This window comes from Zosterops lateralis, assembly GCF_965231275.1.
Source record: "Zosterops lateralis genome assembly, chromosome: 4".
Taxonomy (NCBI): Eukaryota; Metazoa; Chordata; class Aves; order Passeriformes; family Zosteropidae; genus Zosterops; species Zosterops lateralis.
This window is the reverse complement of record NC_139765.1, coordinates 32,019,337-32,036,535: the sequence shown is the minus strand read 5'-3', so window position 1 is coordinate 32,036,535 and position 17,199 is coordinate 32,019,337. Positions and strand designations below refer to the sequence as shown.

The 17,199-nt window shown below is 34.7% G+C and overlaps 1 protein-coding gene across 41 annotated transcripts in view; it reads right to left on the bottom strand.

Moving 5' to 3' along the window:
- The window catches only part of LOC310908613 (uncharacterized protein), a 92,235-nt gene that overhangs the window by 44,246 nt on the left and 30,790 nt on the right, over positions 1-17,199 (bottom strand). For 12 of the 41 annotated variants that reach the window (XR_014589897.1, XR_014589899.1, XR_014589900.1 and 9 more), the window contains one exon: positions 11,249-11,333. The exons of 19 other annotated variants lie outside the window; for them this stretch is intronic. Coding sequence is in view for 4 of the 22 variants with exons in the window: in XM_083859817.1 (XP_083715943.1) it covers positions 11,249-11,261 (13 nt within the window). In the remaining 18 variants the exon portion in view is untranslated. Of the gene's footprint in view, positions 1-321; positions 6,323-11,248; positions 11,334-13,838; positions 13,982-17,199 lie in introns of those variants that run through there. 10 more of the 41 variants (XR_014589890.1, XR_014589898.1, XR_014589906.1 and 7 more) reach the window with 4 other exon arrangements.

The following is a 17,199-nucleotide window of genomic DNA, read 5'->3' as shown; positions in this document are numbered from 1 at the left end:
TCCAAAGATTTAAGAAAATTATCTTTGAAGAGGAAGACTCAGTGTGCCCACAAAGTGATTAAATATTATCACATACCAGTATCAGAAAAAAGTTCTTGTCTCCTTGAATATGAGAATATTTCTCAAAAACCTCTCCTCAGCCCTCAGTCCTGTACATTTCCCCCACAGGAACACGGCTAAAGAATGTTGGCTCAGTTTTTGCTGCTTGGAGTCACTAAAAAGGTGATGACAGCCTCTTGAAAAATGAAGCCATGGACGAAAATAGCTAGCAATAACTTTTATTTATTTATTTATTTATTTATTATGTACATGTACATAGATTTCACAGATGAAATCCCAGCTTGTGAAAACCATGTATTCAGTAACACCTGTGGACAATCTCTGAAAAATATAGCAGCCTTTTATTTTAAGTTATCACAGCTGAAATGAACTCAACAAATTAATGCAGTTCTAATCCATTGTGACTTTTTGTTCAGAAAATTATGTCTGAGCAGCTCTGGTCATGTTCTGCTGCAGATAGTCAGGACTACAATGTACACTGAGAAGATGAATTTTTATTCTGCCCTCATCTAAAATGTACTTGACAGCAATTTAGGAAAAGCAGCAGGGCTTTGAACATTATAATGAGAAAGGATGATCATTTGTGTAATATTTGTAATGTTGAGCACTACCACTGGGCTCTCACCATTGATTTAATTTCTTCACTTTTCAGTGAATTGTCACCACCACTCCTCTTTGAACCATATTTAAGGTAAAGTTACTATGAAAATTTTGTCATTTCAGATTTTCAAATTTTCATTTCTGAGGTTTATATTTTTATGAAATTCCTTCTTATCAGCCCACAGCTGTAAGCTTATAGACTATAACAAATCTAAATATTGTATATACTGAAAATATAGCAAATGAAAAGCTGGCACAAAGCACAGCTAGTTCTAACTTCACAAGTACTGAAATTTAATCTGCCATCCCTGGATGTACAGAACATGCTTTTCTATTCCCTTTTCCACAGATTCTCTCTCAGGACCGAGCAGCCCCACATTTCTAATAAAGCACTAAAGTACATCTAGACTCATTTGACAAAATTCACTGGTAGTGATATATATTTTTTACCTATGCATTTCTACTGTAAATTTAATTAATTTGAAAGTCTGATTGTATCAAAACTTGTAAAACTCAACATATTAAAAGAAAAACCTCCTAAGAGAGATCACAAAATGATCTTCAACTTTTTAGGCTGAGCTAAACCTAGTCTAACTTCTTATGCAAGAAAACTCCCCAAAATTAAGGCTGTCATTAATATTTTAAAAGCATAAATATCATGGGTTTATCCTTAAATTTTCATGCACAATATGTCACATAAGTCATAAATTTTGATTCTTGTAGAACCTTTCTTGTTGTGCTTGCAGAATAGTTTGCCTGTTTTGCTTAAATATTTCTGCTAATTCAGCTATTCTCCTACTTCTATTCTAATAGTAGTCTAGTTTGGATAAATTTCTTTACATTATAACAATAATAAATTATCTATTAAAACTCATACATTCTCACCAATTCTTATAAAGAATCAATAGAATAAAAAGCAAACATACAAACCAGACACAAAAGAGAAATATTTCATTATATATTCTGTGTGAAATATTTGTAGTAATTTCTGGATCCCCCTATTATTCATCAGATAAAATGGAAAGCCACACTGTTCATTTCCAGCTACTCTTATCCACTTTAAGTATATAAACCTACACTCTGTGCTGTAATAGTACAAGAAGATGGAAGATTTTTTTATTTAAGACGCATTTATACTCCAAAGTATGCTACTTGGTGTATTTTCAGCAATATTGCAACATTTAGGTATGCAAGTTGTTTGGAAAAATCAATACTTATATACAATAAGTGCAATTTTTTCTGTATTTACTAATATTATCCCAATGAAATTCAAAATGTACTCTGGTCCAAAATAGTCCATCAGCTGGACGTTTGAATGCACAGGTTTAATCACTAAATTTTACAGAAGTAGTTCTGTTTTTTTGACACTTGTGTTCTTTGGCAGATAGATTATCTCTTTAAACATAAACTTGCCTGTTTCAGCTCTACCCTTTGGGAGAATAACAGTGAAATAATAACACTGCAAGTACTACTTGGATGTGAAAAATCTTAGCAAATGTCCTTGGCAATTGTGTTCAAACAAGCATTCTGGAGACAGGTTAATTAACATTAGAAGTATTCAAAGGACTTCTCTGTAACTATATGAAAAGTCATTATGTTTTTTTATATTGCCTAAAGACATATATCAATCATATATGTTGGCAGAATTTTTAGTAAATCATATCTAATCTTTTTCTATGGTCATTCTGTGATAGATGCCCAATTATCTGTGTTATTTTATTGTCTTTACATAAGTTTCACTTTGATCCCAGAAGATGATCCTGTGAGAAGCCATTCATATGGGCATGTGAAAACCCATCTCCCTTATTTCTTCTTAAAAGATTTTGGAGACTATTTGACTATTATTGTAAGTCTTTGAGAATTTTCAACAACTAGAAAATTAATAATACACAGTGACAAGGAAATCTAGAATTCTTCATAAATACACTCTATAAAATGACAAGATCTGAAATTGATCTTTCTGCTAAAAATATACAAAGTGTATGGAAATTAAAGAATTTCTGACTGGATTTTCTTAATGATGTTTGAATAAACAGATCAACTAAAAATTTTGTCTGAGTGAAATCAAAGGGAATTTGATGTTAACATCAAGGAAGCCAGAATATAACCCTTTACTTGTGTTCTGGTTTTCTACCATATGATGAGGGTAAAAGCACTCTATTTCCCATTCCGTTTGGCTGTTTGGATTGCTTGTTCTTTAGTATAAAAATAGTTTCTCACTACACACATCAGAAGGTACTGATCTTGAATAAAGCTTCTAGTGTTACCTTTATGGATACAGTTCAGAGTATAAAAAGACATAGATAAGTGGAATACATTTTAGTCAACCTTCAAAAAGACTGTTCTTTGAATTTATTTACTAGTACACATTCACAGTAACAACAATATATATCTTTGCCTGAAGAAAAAAATCAAATATAATGCGGTGTATTCTTCCTATGCCTTTGCCCTGCTCCAAAGCCCCTTTGATGTTAAAAAATATATTATAGGACTTCATATGTAAAGAGATTCCCAAAACAAAAATGGGAAAATTTATGTTTTTTTTTCCATAAACAGTCAAGAATATTTGTGGATCTAGGTTTAGAAAATAACAGATTTGGCTTGGGGAAGTAATTTAATTTATTGCTAATCTAAGAGAGTAAGATAATGCGAAATTAAAAAAAAAAAAAAAACCAAAACCAAAACCAAAACCAAACCAAACCAAACCAAACCAAAAACAAAACAAAACAAAGCAAAACAAAACAAAACAAAACAAAAAAAAAACAAAAACAAAAACAAAAACAAAAACAAACAAAAAAAAAAACCCACAAAAAAACCCCACCTAAAATATACCTTCCTCCAACCCTCTCTTCTTCCCAAGATCAACTTAATTCCCAACTTCTCTACCTTGTCCTGCACCAGGACAGGGAATGGGGGTTGCAGCCAACTCATAACACTTTGTCCCTGTTGCTCTTCCCTGCCCCCATGTTCCTTTGTCTCCCATGCTCTTTCCCTATTCCAGCATGAGGTCCCCTCCCACAGGAAACAGTCCTTTATTCTAAACTGAATCCTTCCCACAGGCTGCAGCTCTTCACACACTGCTCTGCTGGGTCCTTTCCCTAGAGCACAGTCCTTCAAGAATTACCCTCTTCAGCCCAACGCCTGCAGAGGGTCACAAGTCCTGCTGGCAAACCTGCTCCAGCATGAGACCCTTTCTCTTCACAGCCTTCCAGGAGCCTTCTCCTGCATGGGCTGACCAAGCAGTCATAGCTTTCTTCAGGGCAGAGTGACGTGCTCCAGCGTGGAGTTGTCCCCAGGCTGCAGATGATCCCCTGTGGATCTCCATGGGCTGCAGAGGCTGCAGCCTCACCATGGCCCCCACCGCACCCTGCCCGGGACTCTCTGCTCCGGGGCCTGAAGCACCTCCTTCTTCTTCCACAACCTTGCTGAATGCAGAGCTCTTTCCCTTACATATTCTCAGTCCTCTCTCCAGCTGCTGTCGCCAAACAGTTTTTTCTCCTTAAATCTGTTATCCTGGAGGCCATTATTGTAGTGCCATTACCAATGGGCTCAGCCTGGGCCCCCAGACCGTCCACATTGGGGTCTGCTGCCAATGGCTCTGTCAGGAACAGGGGGATTTGGCATCTCCTCATCTCTCCAATCCACACTTGGAGTCCCCCATACTACCTAGAACCTTGTCACAATAGACATTAGACTTTAAAAAAATTCATTATTAACATTTTAGAATGCCATTATAGGAAAGATAATATAATCGAAGAAACAACTGATGATTTCTGTATTGTAAATGAAATTTTATTTTTGCTGTTATTTTAGAGTACTTCCTTTCTCCTTCTAAATTATAATATAGATTATGATAGTAATACTTTATGTCTAATGTTAAAGGAACAGCAGACAACTTTAAGGAGAAATTAAGAGGAGAAATTTTTGACTAGCAATGGCTCATACATATTTTGTTTCATCTGAGATAGACAGACATGCTATTATTATTCTGCTTTTTTTTTCTGTCCTTTTTTTGTTGTACATTTCTGTTACTTATTTTATACTGCTGCTCCAGTCTAATTGATGATGTTTATCAAATTGGAAATCTTTTATTCTTTCTCTGTGTCTCATTTTGGTTTTATTGCCAGATTTTTCCAGAAAGTATGTGTAATTGCTATATAGATGCCTTTCAAAGAACGGATTAGATTAAATGATCCATAAAGTCCCTTCCAGTCCAGTGCATTGTAGTTTTAAGTTTAGGAAAAAAAAAAAAAAAAAAAAAGATGTCCACACTGAAATCACCAAGGAATAGATCTAGTGAATCTCATGATAGATAAATATCAAAGCATGTCACTTCAAAACTCAAAATTTACCATGAAGTCCATGTCAGCTGGATCATGTGAATTTCAGTGTCTAGAATAAAAGGCTAGTGTTGAATTAGTGTACTATGGAAAAAAACATGGTACGATTCTCCTTTCTTTTATATATATTACATATTGCAACTGTACATGGGACAAATGCAACTGCAACTAAGGTCATGGTATGTGTTTGACTCATTAATGACTGCTGCCCTGCCTGAATAGTTAAATTAGAAAGGAATGTTCTTTGTGAATGACTAATGCCTTTTCAATTTCTGAGCATTGCAGGGAAAAAAACAAAATGAATGGATCCATAGACAGTCCTCTAATTTCTAATTAAAATAGACCTAGACACTTGGTGCAATGCAGGTTTTTTACAGCAACATTGTTTCCTGTTTCAAATGTCCTCCATAGAAGAACACAACCATAAAATAAAGTGATCTCCCCTGAATTAGTGCTTACTCTGGTAAGCAGTTTCAAAAGAGGGGTATAAATTCTGGCTCATTTTAGCACCTTTGAAAAGGAAATTATTGCAAGAGTGATGTCTAAATATGGATTTATAAGCACAAATCAAAATATCAATTTTTGAGAATCTGGCCAATGTATAGAATGATGAGGTATTCATATGTTGGCTTAAAAGATTAGCTAGATATCTATAGAAATGCATTAAAGACTGCGCAATAGAGAGTCAGGATGAGAACAAAACTGAAAATATTTTTTGCAGCAAAATAACCTTCCTTTCACACAGATACTTTCCTATTAGCTGCTGACCCTTATCCTTTAAAAATCACCTCCTGTGAGCAATGCATATAAGTCTCATGCTGAAATTACCTCAGAACACATACAAGCATGCCAGGAAGTAAGTATATTACTGACTCTAGTATTTATATTTAATAAGCAAATAATAAAGATGACATTAAATTTCTAAAATTAAAAAGACTAAAAGCCATCCATGTGATTGTCAATTATCTGACTCTGCCTGCAGTGTTGGAAGGATAAAGCAAAATCACACTTTTCTCTGCATCAATCTCCAATTTATACATTCCCTCCAGCTCAGCCTTTTAACCTCTCAGAACCAGTTCTCCCCATGCTCATTACCTTTAAAAATAAAATTTGATCTACATACTTAACCCAAATGTAAGTTCATCTCAAATATGCATTTTAGACCATGTTCCCAACATCTATAATTCTCTTCAAGAAATGTTTTCTAGTATTGCAAGAAATAGTAGGATCAAGGCTACTCAAAACGTAAGTATTGCTGTTTACCTTCTCAGACTGATTCTTTCATTCTTATCTGAGTTCATCAATGCTAAAAGCATGAGTATCTGGAATAAAGATGCAAATATCAAGATACTCTACTTTTTTTTCTTTCCCTTGAGTAATAATTATCTACATACAACTATTACATAACTGCTTCAGCCGAGACAAAACACTTTGACTAATTAAATAATTAAAATTGGACAGATTCTTAGAACTGGTTTTAGAGGACCTTTAATATTTCACCATTCAACAACTTTTCTTTTTTTTTTTTTTTTTTTTTTTTTTTTTTTTTTTTTTTTTTTTTTTTTTTTTAGGAGGAGCTGCGGTGATCAAAATTTGTTAATTCATTAAGAATATATTTTGCTGTAAAAATGTATCAGTCATGAAAGCTGACTTACTGACAAACAGTCTCTGAAAGCAAGCAGGAATTTCTCACCAAAATAGAGGGGAAAAAAAGTGAGACGATACACACGAATTCTGTTTTTAACAACACTGTCTCCCTTCTTCATCTCTTGATAAATGACCACATCCTAAAGCAAATTCCACAGGTCCAACAAAGCAGCGGCTTTCCCTGAACTTTTGCAAGTATTTTCTACTTCTATTTGAAGAGTCCTCACAGTAGGGGAATGTTGAAACATGTAAATCACTCCTTGAAAATGCCATAATCCTGCGAACTGTCTTGCTACTATGATGTGTTTACTATATCAGAGTTAATCATGATTTTTTTTGTTTACAAAGGGTTCATTATAGAAGTTTTTTTGAGAGTATCTGCTAGTCTTTAAAAATTAATAGCATAATCTCAGAGGAATGTGTCTAGCTAAGGTTAGATGGAAAATTACTAATTATCATTATAAAAAAGACTAATTATCATCCTGAATCACCATTCTACCATCTTTTATTTAAGAAGGGAAATATGATTCATCAAAAAAAAAAAAAAGAGCCTTGTGAGTAAAGTCTAAATGTGTTTTGATAGAGTACTTAGAAAGGTAATAGCAGTTATATTGTAAATAAATTTCATTTTGGAGTAATGAATGTTTTCAAGTTTCTTCTCTAAAGGTTTGTATAAGGAATGTATGGACAGAGATGGATAGATATCAAATGTTTTTAGTAACATTCCATGTTAATTTCCCCTTGCATAGGAAGACTAGAAGAAATCGAAGCGTATGTTAAACACAAAAACATTCACAAGTGGCTTGAAAGAAATTTCATAGGATTGATAGAAATTATTTGATGGCTTATGAGTTCTGCATTAAGTTGCAAGCACATATAAATACACTGTGTGTGGTTTTATTTTCTATGGAGAATTATATATAAATAATTTGAAATTTTGTTATCTGTGTGTATAAACATACATAATACTCACAGTGTGACAGGTATTCACAATTGATTCAAAATATCCAGCTCATCGAAAACTCTTAAGAGAGGCTAGGCCTTTTAAGTCATTTACAACATTATCTACAATATTTCAATCAACCAAATTATAAAGTTTACATTTTTATTTCCAGTAAGAATTTCACTTGTTTCAGAAAATATCTCTCATTTTTCTGTGTTAGTTATTCACTATCTCTTACTTTTAGCATTTTTAAATTTTATATTAAAAGCTGAAATTGGATAAATTTACTCCTTCTGGCTACTGTCTGTGGGGCTGGTGTGAGGAAGTGATGTCCCGCTCCCCGACAGTAATTAAGCACGGTTGAATAGAATAAGCTCCTGGACTGAGGCTTTGAGTGAGAGAAAGAAGTAAGAAACCTCCAGTGCAAAAGGAACAACAGAGTTTCTCAGGACTGCTGAAAGACTCATTTTTGGAAACTCCTGTTTCTCATGACAAACACCCCAGGCTGTGCCCGCCAGCAGCAGCTAGCATGGCCCAATAGCAGCAGACCTGTGGAGAAGACTGGTGCTAAGGACATGGCAACTGCAGGATATATACCTCCCCAGGATTTACTTCAGCTTAAATTTAGTCTGGTTCATGGACTGAAAGTACCTGAAAGCAATAGGAGTACGTGCTTCTGAAATGCATTTTCCAATTTAATATAAAGAAAAACAACCACAACTAGTTAGTTTTTGTGCTTGCTAAGGCTGCTTACTCTGTGCATGAACCAAAACACAATAAATAGTGGCAATGGGGAGAGCTGCTCTAAAAGTGAACTGATCCAAACTAAAATGATAATGTAAAAAAAAAAAAATAAATTTGGAGGTAAATGAAGAGGAATTTCTTTCTTAGAAGATAAAATGTGCAGTTGGTGAAAGCTGACAGGGCACAGAAAATTGCTGGAGAGATTAATCCATTCTAAAATAATAAAGAGGCAGAACACAGACAGATTTTCAGACTTCTCTATTTCTTTTTTTTTGTCTTCTACAGAAGATCTCAGTCTGTAGGCAGTGTCACTTGGTTGTGGATTGTAAATTGAGCACCTTAACAAGAACTTGAGATAAGAAAAAGGTGGTTCTATTGTCCAAGTGTTATCTCAGACCTAGGGGGGAGGTTAACAACCTGGGGGAGAAGAAACTATCACTGATAATGGGCATAAAGAATGCTGAATTTGTGGCTCACAAGGAAAGCCAACTCATCAGCTGTGCTAAAAACAGCTCAGACTGGGTAAAAGGTAATTCCAGCAAGAGGAAATAGTGACCAACTCACAACACACTGACTCAAGAAACATGCCAACTCTGAAGAAGACAAAGACTGGACATGGGACTAATTAACATTAGAAGTGAGGGAATAATTTAACCAGTAGAATAAGAGAACTTTGTAGTCAATGAGCATTAATTCTCTTACTTGCTAAAATGTATAACTAGTGAAAACTTTTGAACAACATCAGGACGCCTACCACCTACAAGCACAGGGTGAAGGACAGACAGGAGGCCACAGAATCCATGGGTGGTGACTATCTTCTGCTTGATATCTCTCTCCCTCTCTCGCTTCCCACCACTTTTCTATTTCTTTGTATTTCTCCGTTAAATAATATCTGTAATTATTGACTTCAGCGTATGATCTTGTTTGCAGGGCAGAGGTATCTCTCACTAATCAGATCTTCACAAGTATAAGTACAGGATGTTAACCAAAAGGTATAAGTACAGGATATTAACAGATTTCTTCAAAATAAAAGCACAGAAAAATATAGATCCCACAAAACTACAATCATCATCACAAATGAGTAATTACTTGCCATTAAAAATTGTAATTTTTTGCCCAGGATGAAACTGGTCTTAGAAATCAGACAGAGAAAGCACATCAGATACCCAGGATATACAAAATACCATGTGTGTAGTAAAACTTGAATGTAAAATGAAAACGTGAATTAATGAAGAGCAAGAGGATTGTTTTTAAAAAAACAAAAAGAACAAACCCAAGTGGATAAACAAATGGGGGAAAAACCTCCTTCCACAAGCATCATAATGCTCCTGATGCCTCTGACTGCATAAAAAGAATTTAAAGAATAAATATTTGAAGTCACAATGTACATTTCACATTTCTGTTCCATTTCAGGTTGATCTGTAGCAGAAGATATCTAGTTCAGCCACAAATTAGGCTGTATCTTAAAATAACAGCCTATACTTGATTCCAGGTTAAGAAAAAAGATTTAAATCATTCAAACCAGTTTTTGATTTGGATTTAGTACAAAAGTGTTAAACCAAAGTTGGCAGTGAAACTTATGTTACTGAGAGTCGGATTATCCCAGTGCTCCGTTTATCATTTGAAAACTACAGCAATGTATAATAGGTTGGGGTTTTTTCTGCTCCTCAATTCATTCAACTTATCCTAGGACTAAAAACTGAAAATCAAGCTATTTCTAGTACTGTTTTCATCCTGCTTAAAGTACAGCTGAGAATATGCCAATAGGATTGCTCTTACAGGAGAAAAAGAGAGAATGTCCTGAATAAAAAGCTCATTTTTTCTGATGGGCCAATCTGAAAGAGCAGACGGTGTTTTTCTTAGATAGTTAGGATCTGCACTACTGAAAAGTTGTGCCAAGATGGATGAGAGTGACCACTGGAGTGGTCAGTTCCCATAGAGTGCCTCCTCCTTTTTGCAAGACTTTAAGACATCTGTTTCACTGAATATAGTTGAATGTTTCCTAAAGGTCAGATGAAAGACAATCATGACTGGTTTTTTCTTTTGCCTTGGCTTGTTTGCTTACCAAGTTTTACTGTATGTCTTCGAAAGGGAATGGTTGGGTAGCAAAGTCAAAAAGTTGCTTATTTGTCTTTCCTGGCTGCTGTAATTCAATCAGATAGAAACTTCTGGAAATATGTTATTTTGTTTTTTCTGCAAATGTCTGAACTTTTCAGGGTGAGTCTTTTGATGGGCATATAGGAAATGAGCCACAGGATACCATGGGCAAGCAGAGGCTGGGAAACCATTGAAAAGAGAAGGACAGAGGTGACCAGCCAAGTGTGTAAGGTAATAGGCAGAACAGAGATCAGGAGTGCATCAGCTGATGGCACTCAGCTGTTCTCTTATATTGTTGTAAAAGACAAAAAGAATGGAGCAAATACTCAGGCTGAAAAGACTGAATTTAAAAAGTAGAGACTGTATACATATCTCCCTAGTTCCACTCTCTTAGCCAGCTGGTCTGAGATTTTACAATTAAAAAATATCTGTTTGTCTCAGTATTCTAAGAAAACCTAGCTTTATAAGTTTCATGTTGCCAATTTCTGATGTATTTTACCAACACTGATAAAAAAAGATGCTCAAGGAGGAAATAATGGAATAAAATGAATGAAATTTTTAAATTAAAAAAAAAATGTGATGAAAAAGGGAGGCAGAACATACGGCAAGAGCAATTCTAAAGTATTCCAGATTGCCTTGTTCGCATCTTGAAAAACTGAGAAACCTAATTTGCTCTGAAAGGACACATTATGTCCTCACACTCCCCAGTATACATATTAACCATGCAGTTTTAGAAAACTACATCATGCCATCATGTTCATCCCACATTGGCATAGACTGACTACCTGGGAAGATGAGTGAGCATGATAAACATTACCTTCATCTGACATTTCAGAGTGTCAGTACATCAAGATCATGGTTGAAAACTAGTCAAACAGCAACTCCTTTTCCATTCAGACAACCTCAAAAATGAAAAAGAAATATTTTTATTATTTTTCTGTGCTCAGTTTTTGCTATATAAAATAGAAGCACAAAAAGAAGTCTTTTTCACTTTGTCTACAGTTAAATGCTCAGACACCAAGTTAGATAGTACCATAAAAATTTACATGGGCATCACCATCAAAAGCTACTCTCATATACAAGCAATGTTATATGACCTCAGTCCTCTGATTATAAACTAATTCATAGCCTCAACAGTAAATCTTCTTTATAAGTTTTCAGCAGACACACAATCCTAATTCCCTTTTCTTTTCTAAGTCATACTCTTTTTTATTTTTTCCTCATCCCTCAAAATAAACTCAAATAGTTAAAGTAGCCCTAAGACATGATACCTTGGTTGAGCTGCATTTGTTTTATGTCCTCTCATTATTTATAGCACTAGGCTACAAGTACTTGAAGCAGCAATGTCATTATCTGAAAGCTAGTCACAAAAGCACTGTTAATACTTCTTAGTTTGAATTCTAAGACTTAGACTCTTACTTATTATTGTCTGCTGTTTGCAATTGCCTCAAGATAGTGGTTATATTTCATAGGGTCCCCTTCACGACCTTTCTCTTCCTGTTTATACTAAAGCATAACTAAAGATGATTTTGGAATATTAAAAACTTCAAAGGTAACTAAGCTGTATTGACTGAGCTATAACAAGAATGGAAGAATTCAGAATCATCACTCTCTTTTTATTGTTTTAATCTTTTCTGCCCTATTGACACAATAAAGAGGGCTTCATAACAACTGCTATCTGAACTGCTGTGGTGCTCCAAGCTACGCATTAATCTTCAAAGCTGAAGCATTTTGAGTTGTATTTCCAAGAATGATAGTGGTATTAGTAAATCAATGGTTCCAGTTATGTAAACACCCTTATATAATACTTTTTATTTTTGTCCATGACAAAGGAACATGGAAAAAAAATATTTGTAATTTTTGTCCTATGCTTCAAGCTTCACCATCATCTGGAAATTGAGATTTAAAAAGATAAGAAGCATCAGATATTTACAGCCTTTTTGAAGTTCTAAAACTGAAATAGCTATAGTTTTATAAATAAAAATTCATGTCATGGCTCAGTACATTTTAATAACTGTTATTTATAATAAGTGCAGTATAGTATTAGACTATTAATAATTTAGATTCATGTTTTCCTGACAGGAATAGAATTGAAACTAACAATAAAACAACAAAACCCACTGCAGGCTGACAGAATAATTTATTGTAATTTTTTTAAGCAATAAATATTTTCAATTATTACTCAGATTCCATTAGTAATTAAATATATCACGATTAATTATGCAGAATAAAACAAAAAATGGACGATCTCATCAGCAGAGAAAAAAAAAGATAAAGAAAAAATCTAATCATCAGAATCTAAGAAAGAAAAAAGGATTCTATATGAATGTCATTCAAAAAATTATAGCAAAAAAAGAATGGATGACAGAAAACTAGAGAATCACAGCAATGATGACAAAAAATGTAGGAATGAAAATTTTGAAATAGCTAAATTTATAGAGCACATATTCCTCTCTAAAAACAGGGTAAGAAACTTTGTATTTACAGCATAAGGACTCTGGACTTGTTTGTTTTTAGGATTTCCAGAGAATCCCAGATATCCTATAACCAGGTGACAGCTATCAAAGTTATATTAGCTTTTGCTTAGCTTTGCACAATTATATATTTGAACATTTATTTATTTATTAACCATCTATGCCTTTTTGTATCTATTATATAGTAACTACTGTTCTGTGGAGAGTGAGTTATGTTAGATAAAGAAAGTGATATCTAAAAGTACATGATATTAATAGTGTTTGAAAGAACAAACATGGCATCATGCCAGAGACCCTAAGGGCTCTAATAAGAAGTTAGTAGTAATTGCAGAAAAACAGCCTTGTGAAACAGGTTAAACTTGACTTAGGGATAACGACAAAAACAAAGAATTATCTCATGCATGTAAAATACCATATACCCAAAAAAAAAAAGAAAAAAAAAGAAAAAAAAAATCAGCTTTGTGATTAAATAAGAAAAGAATAATAAATTAGACCACGTCAGCAAACTTCAAAGATTAGCTCTAGTTAAGGCCAAAGTGAGGGGAAGGAACCTCTTCCATGGATGCAACACCTCTTCCAACAATGATTTCATGACACTGACAACTGACTGTGACTATACTTTGGAATGAAGGCCAGCACAAGGCTAGAGAAAGGGGTAGAAGGTCAGCATATAACAGTTTTACCCAGTTGTTTGTTTGTTTGTTTATATTTGATGAGCTGCAATTGGATAACTCATCATTAAATGCTCATATCACAGTAAGTGGACTGTTAGCATCTTCTTGGCATTTTTGTTTGTTTGGATTTTTTAAAATTTTTTTATTATCTAACAATAAATGTTATCTGTCTCTGCACATCAGCTTTGTTTCTTTATTACAAAAATTCCAATAATTTTCCTATGTGTAGTGTAAGAGGAAGAAAGGAGTTATGTCTCACCAGTGGGAATGCACAAGATGGATTTGATATGTTAGGTATTTCTCTCCTTGAGTCATCTGGCTGAAAAAGTTTTCAAGAATTTTAGGCACAAGTGATGTTTTCTCAGTCCTACATGAATACAAAGTGAAAACAAATTGTTCCTGCTGAGACAAAAAGCATCTCGGTAATCTCTTCCATTCCCACTAGAATTTCTATGTATAGGTGATATAAAAAGAAGGCACCAGCTTTAGTTCTTTCTAATATGAACTGACCTACAATGATGCCCAGTACACCCACATGCCTCATTAAAAAAAAATCTCATATGCAACAACTGTCCTTGTGGATATGTGAAGAAATGACCATTCTGCCACAATTCCCTCATTATTTAAGGCATCCTGAACTTAAAATAAAAACCCACAAGAAAACAACAAAAACAACTACAGCGAAACTTCTCCAAAACAAACAACACACACACAAATTAATTTGGTATCATAGCACACAGATCAAATTCTATGCATGTAGACATGCGTTCTATGTTGTAGACAGAAAACACGGTCCAGGGTAAAAGATGAGGCTTCAAAGCAGTGACACTGACTAAAATCTTAGCTATCCAGTGTGTTGAAATGGATGAAGTTGTTTGAGATATTCATGAGATAAACTTTAAACACAATCCTTAGAGTAGAATCTGGAAACCCAGTTTCATGTATGATTCCTCTAAAGGTGATTCTGCTTCACAAGTGAAGAGTAACAGACTTCAGCCAATGTTTGATGGATGAAAATCAGAAGTTGCTTGTTCTTTTGGACACTTCATAAGACTACTTCTTGCTTTGAGCACTTCAAGCGAGAAAAATAGAAAAGCAAGAATTTGGAGAGGTTGATGTAATCTACTTAATATGGGCAAGACTGTGGTGTTTCCAAATAGTATTGGCTCATAAACGGTGACTTAGTGGATTCAGGAAACCACAGCTATAGAAAAAAAAAATTGAGAATTTCTGTTTAAGACTTATAGGACTATATGGCACCTGCAAGTCATTTTGGGATCCTCAGTGTGCCTGCCATTCTGAACAATGTATAAAAAGGAGCTGATTTCAAAAAGAAAAAAAGATCTATACAAAAGGATTCTATAGCTACAGAAATAAAGATGAAAAAAGAGGCATAAATAAGTTTTGCACTGAGGATAAGGCTACATACTGTTAATTGCATTTTTTCTCACAGATTTTATCAGGAGCATAGTGGAATATAAGTGGAACTATGTGAAAGTTAATGAGAACAAATATATGGAAATAGATCAAAGAATTTAGTAAACCTAAAATGGAAGGTTTTGATGCCTTAAGTTTTAGCTTTCCTGTTTTTCGGACTCTGTGCTGCCTAGGGGTGTAGTTCTGAGCCTCATATTAAGTGTCAGTCAACTCTCTTCACAGAGTAGGCAGACAAAACAAATCCTTTTCCTGCTGCCCACCAAGGACAACTTTCAGGCCCAAAAGCATTAACAATGGTGGACTGAAGGGAGGAACGAGAAGGATGGGACGTCACAACCCAAAGCTGTATTTGGACAATTAAACCCCAATATGCAAATGGACTAAAACTTATAAAAGTGTAAGACTTTGTGACCAGTGGTCCATTTTTGTGACCATTTTAAGTCCACTCTGGGTGTAGCCCTGGTCAGGCTCTGTCCTGTCCAAGGTGTATCGTAGGAGCCTTTCAATAAATACTTTATTCACTAGCTCTATCTGGTCTCTGTTGCAGGTCAGCCTTCTCAAGGCATCAGCTGATACAAGAATAAAGAAGCTAGAGGTGGAACCTATGGTAAAAGCTTAAAATATTTACCCAACCAAAATTAATACTGATTGAAAATATATTTCTTAAGTATTAAAAAATACTTAAGAACTTGAATAGTAGGGAGGCAGGATTACTGTTCAAGTTCAAGGACAAAGTTGTCACAACAAATGGATTTAAAAATGGATTTAAGTTGACAGTAAAGAATGTTGACAAAAAGTGAGAAGGAGATTTATAATTCCAAAAGAGAAGAGTAACCTTGCACTCAAAAACAGAAAAAAACACAGTAAAAGTGAATTTAGCTGCCCTATGAAACAGACTTAATTTTACATGACATAATTGCATATAGGCGCTAAGCTCTGCTTTAGATGTTTCCTTTCAAATATTTGTACTGTATTCTTTAAAAAAGAAATTTTAATATATATGTTGACTTCAAATGTGTCATAAAATATCTACATTACTTCTATTTTTTCTGTCAATCACTCTTTTACCCTACTTTAGACAGCATTTAACTGCTTCTATGTTTTTCAAGGTTTACTGCTCAGCCTAAAAAAAAAGGGTTTACTGTAATTGAGCTGATGCATTTGTCATCTTTATATGCCTAACGAAAGTTCTCATTAGGTACGTGTAAATGAAGCAAATGTACTTGCTATATTGGTCTGATTATCTTTAAATTTATAAGAATATTTATACCAGCTTTCATAAACAATAAAAATTTGCCTAAAGATGTATTTAGGGAAAGTGTCAGCAGGAATTCACCTCAATATTTATATTGGAATTTAAAAAACACTCTGCGCCCAGAAGACATCTCTTTTATTCCTCTACAAAATCAAGACAGCAGTTTTCTTGTAAGTAGTGTTTGGATATAGACAGCAGTAGTTTTCCTTCATTGAGATGTGTTATCTATGTGACAGTCACAATGTCAGTGCGCACCAGTTGATACCATTGGAAAATATCTGTATTAGTGTTGTCCTTCCTGGTGCTCCCCTCTTTGAAGCTTAGCCATAAAGACAGGGCATATCTTGTCCTTTCTTTTCAGTCCCTCTTAAAACATACAGCAAATTAGGTAAGACTTTGAAAGAGAGAGATGGGAGTATTGTAAATGTCTTTGAAGTAATTCTCTGTAAGTTCACTCACGCTGCGGGCGACTGAGAAGAGGAGCAACTAACAATTACCTGGAGGAGGATCCTTAGAGTTCTTAATTAAACAAAGATTGAAGGATAACTCCCAAAGGCAGCATGATCACAGAATGCTTCAGCAAGTGCATAATGCTTAGTATAAGTATGAACAGATCTCCAGGTGGCCTCTGCAAAAGCCAAGTGTGCAACGTTCCACAGAGAAGCCACTGCCACTGCTTAAAATGGCCAAATGAGCCCTTGCAAGAAGGGACGTTCCCTGCCAGCAGTTTGATAGCATTCATTTGCACGTTATGATAACCAGGATGGCAACTTTTGAGGGGACACTGACCCCCTCTGAGGTCTTTCAGCCTTCACACAAGGACATTGAGAAACCTCCTGAAGGAGGTGTAAAAGGACAATAAGAATTTGTACTCTAGTGTGTAGAGTTGTATTTGTCACCCTGATTTTTCAGTCTTCTGATGTTTTTA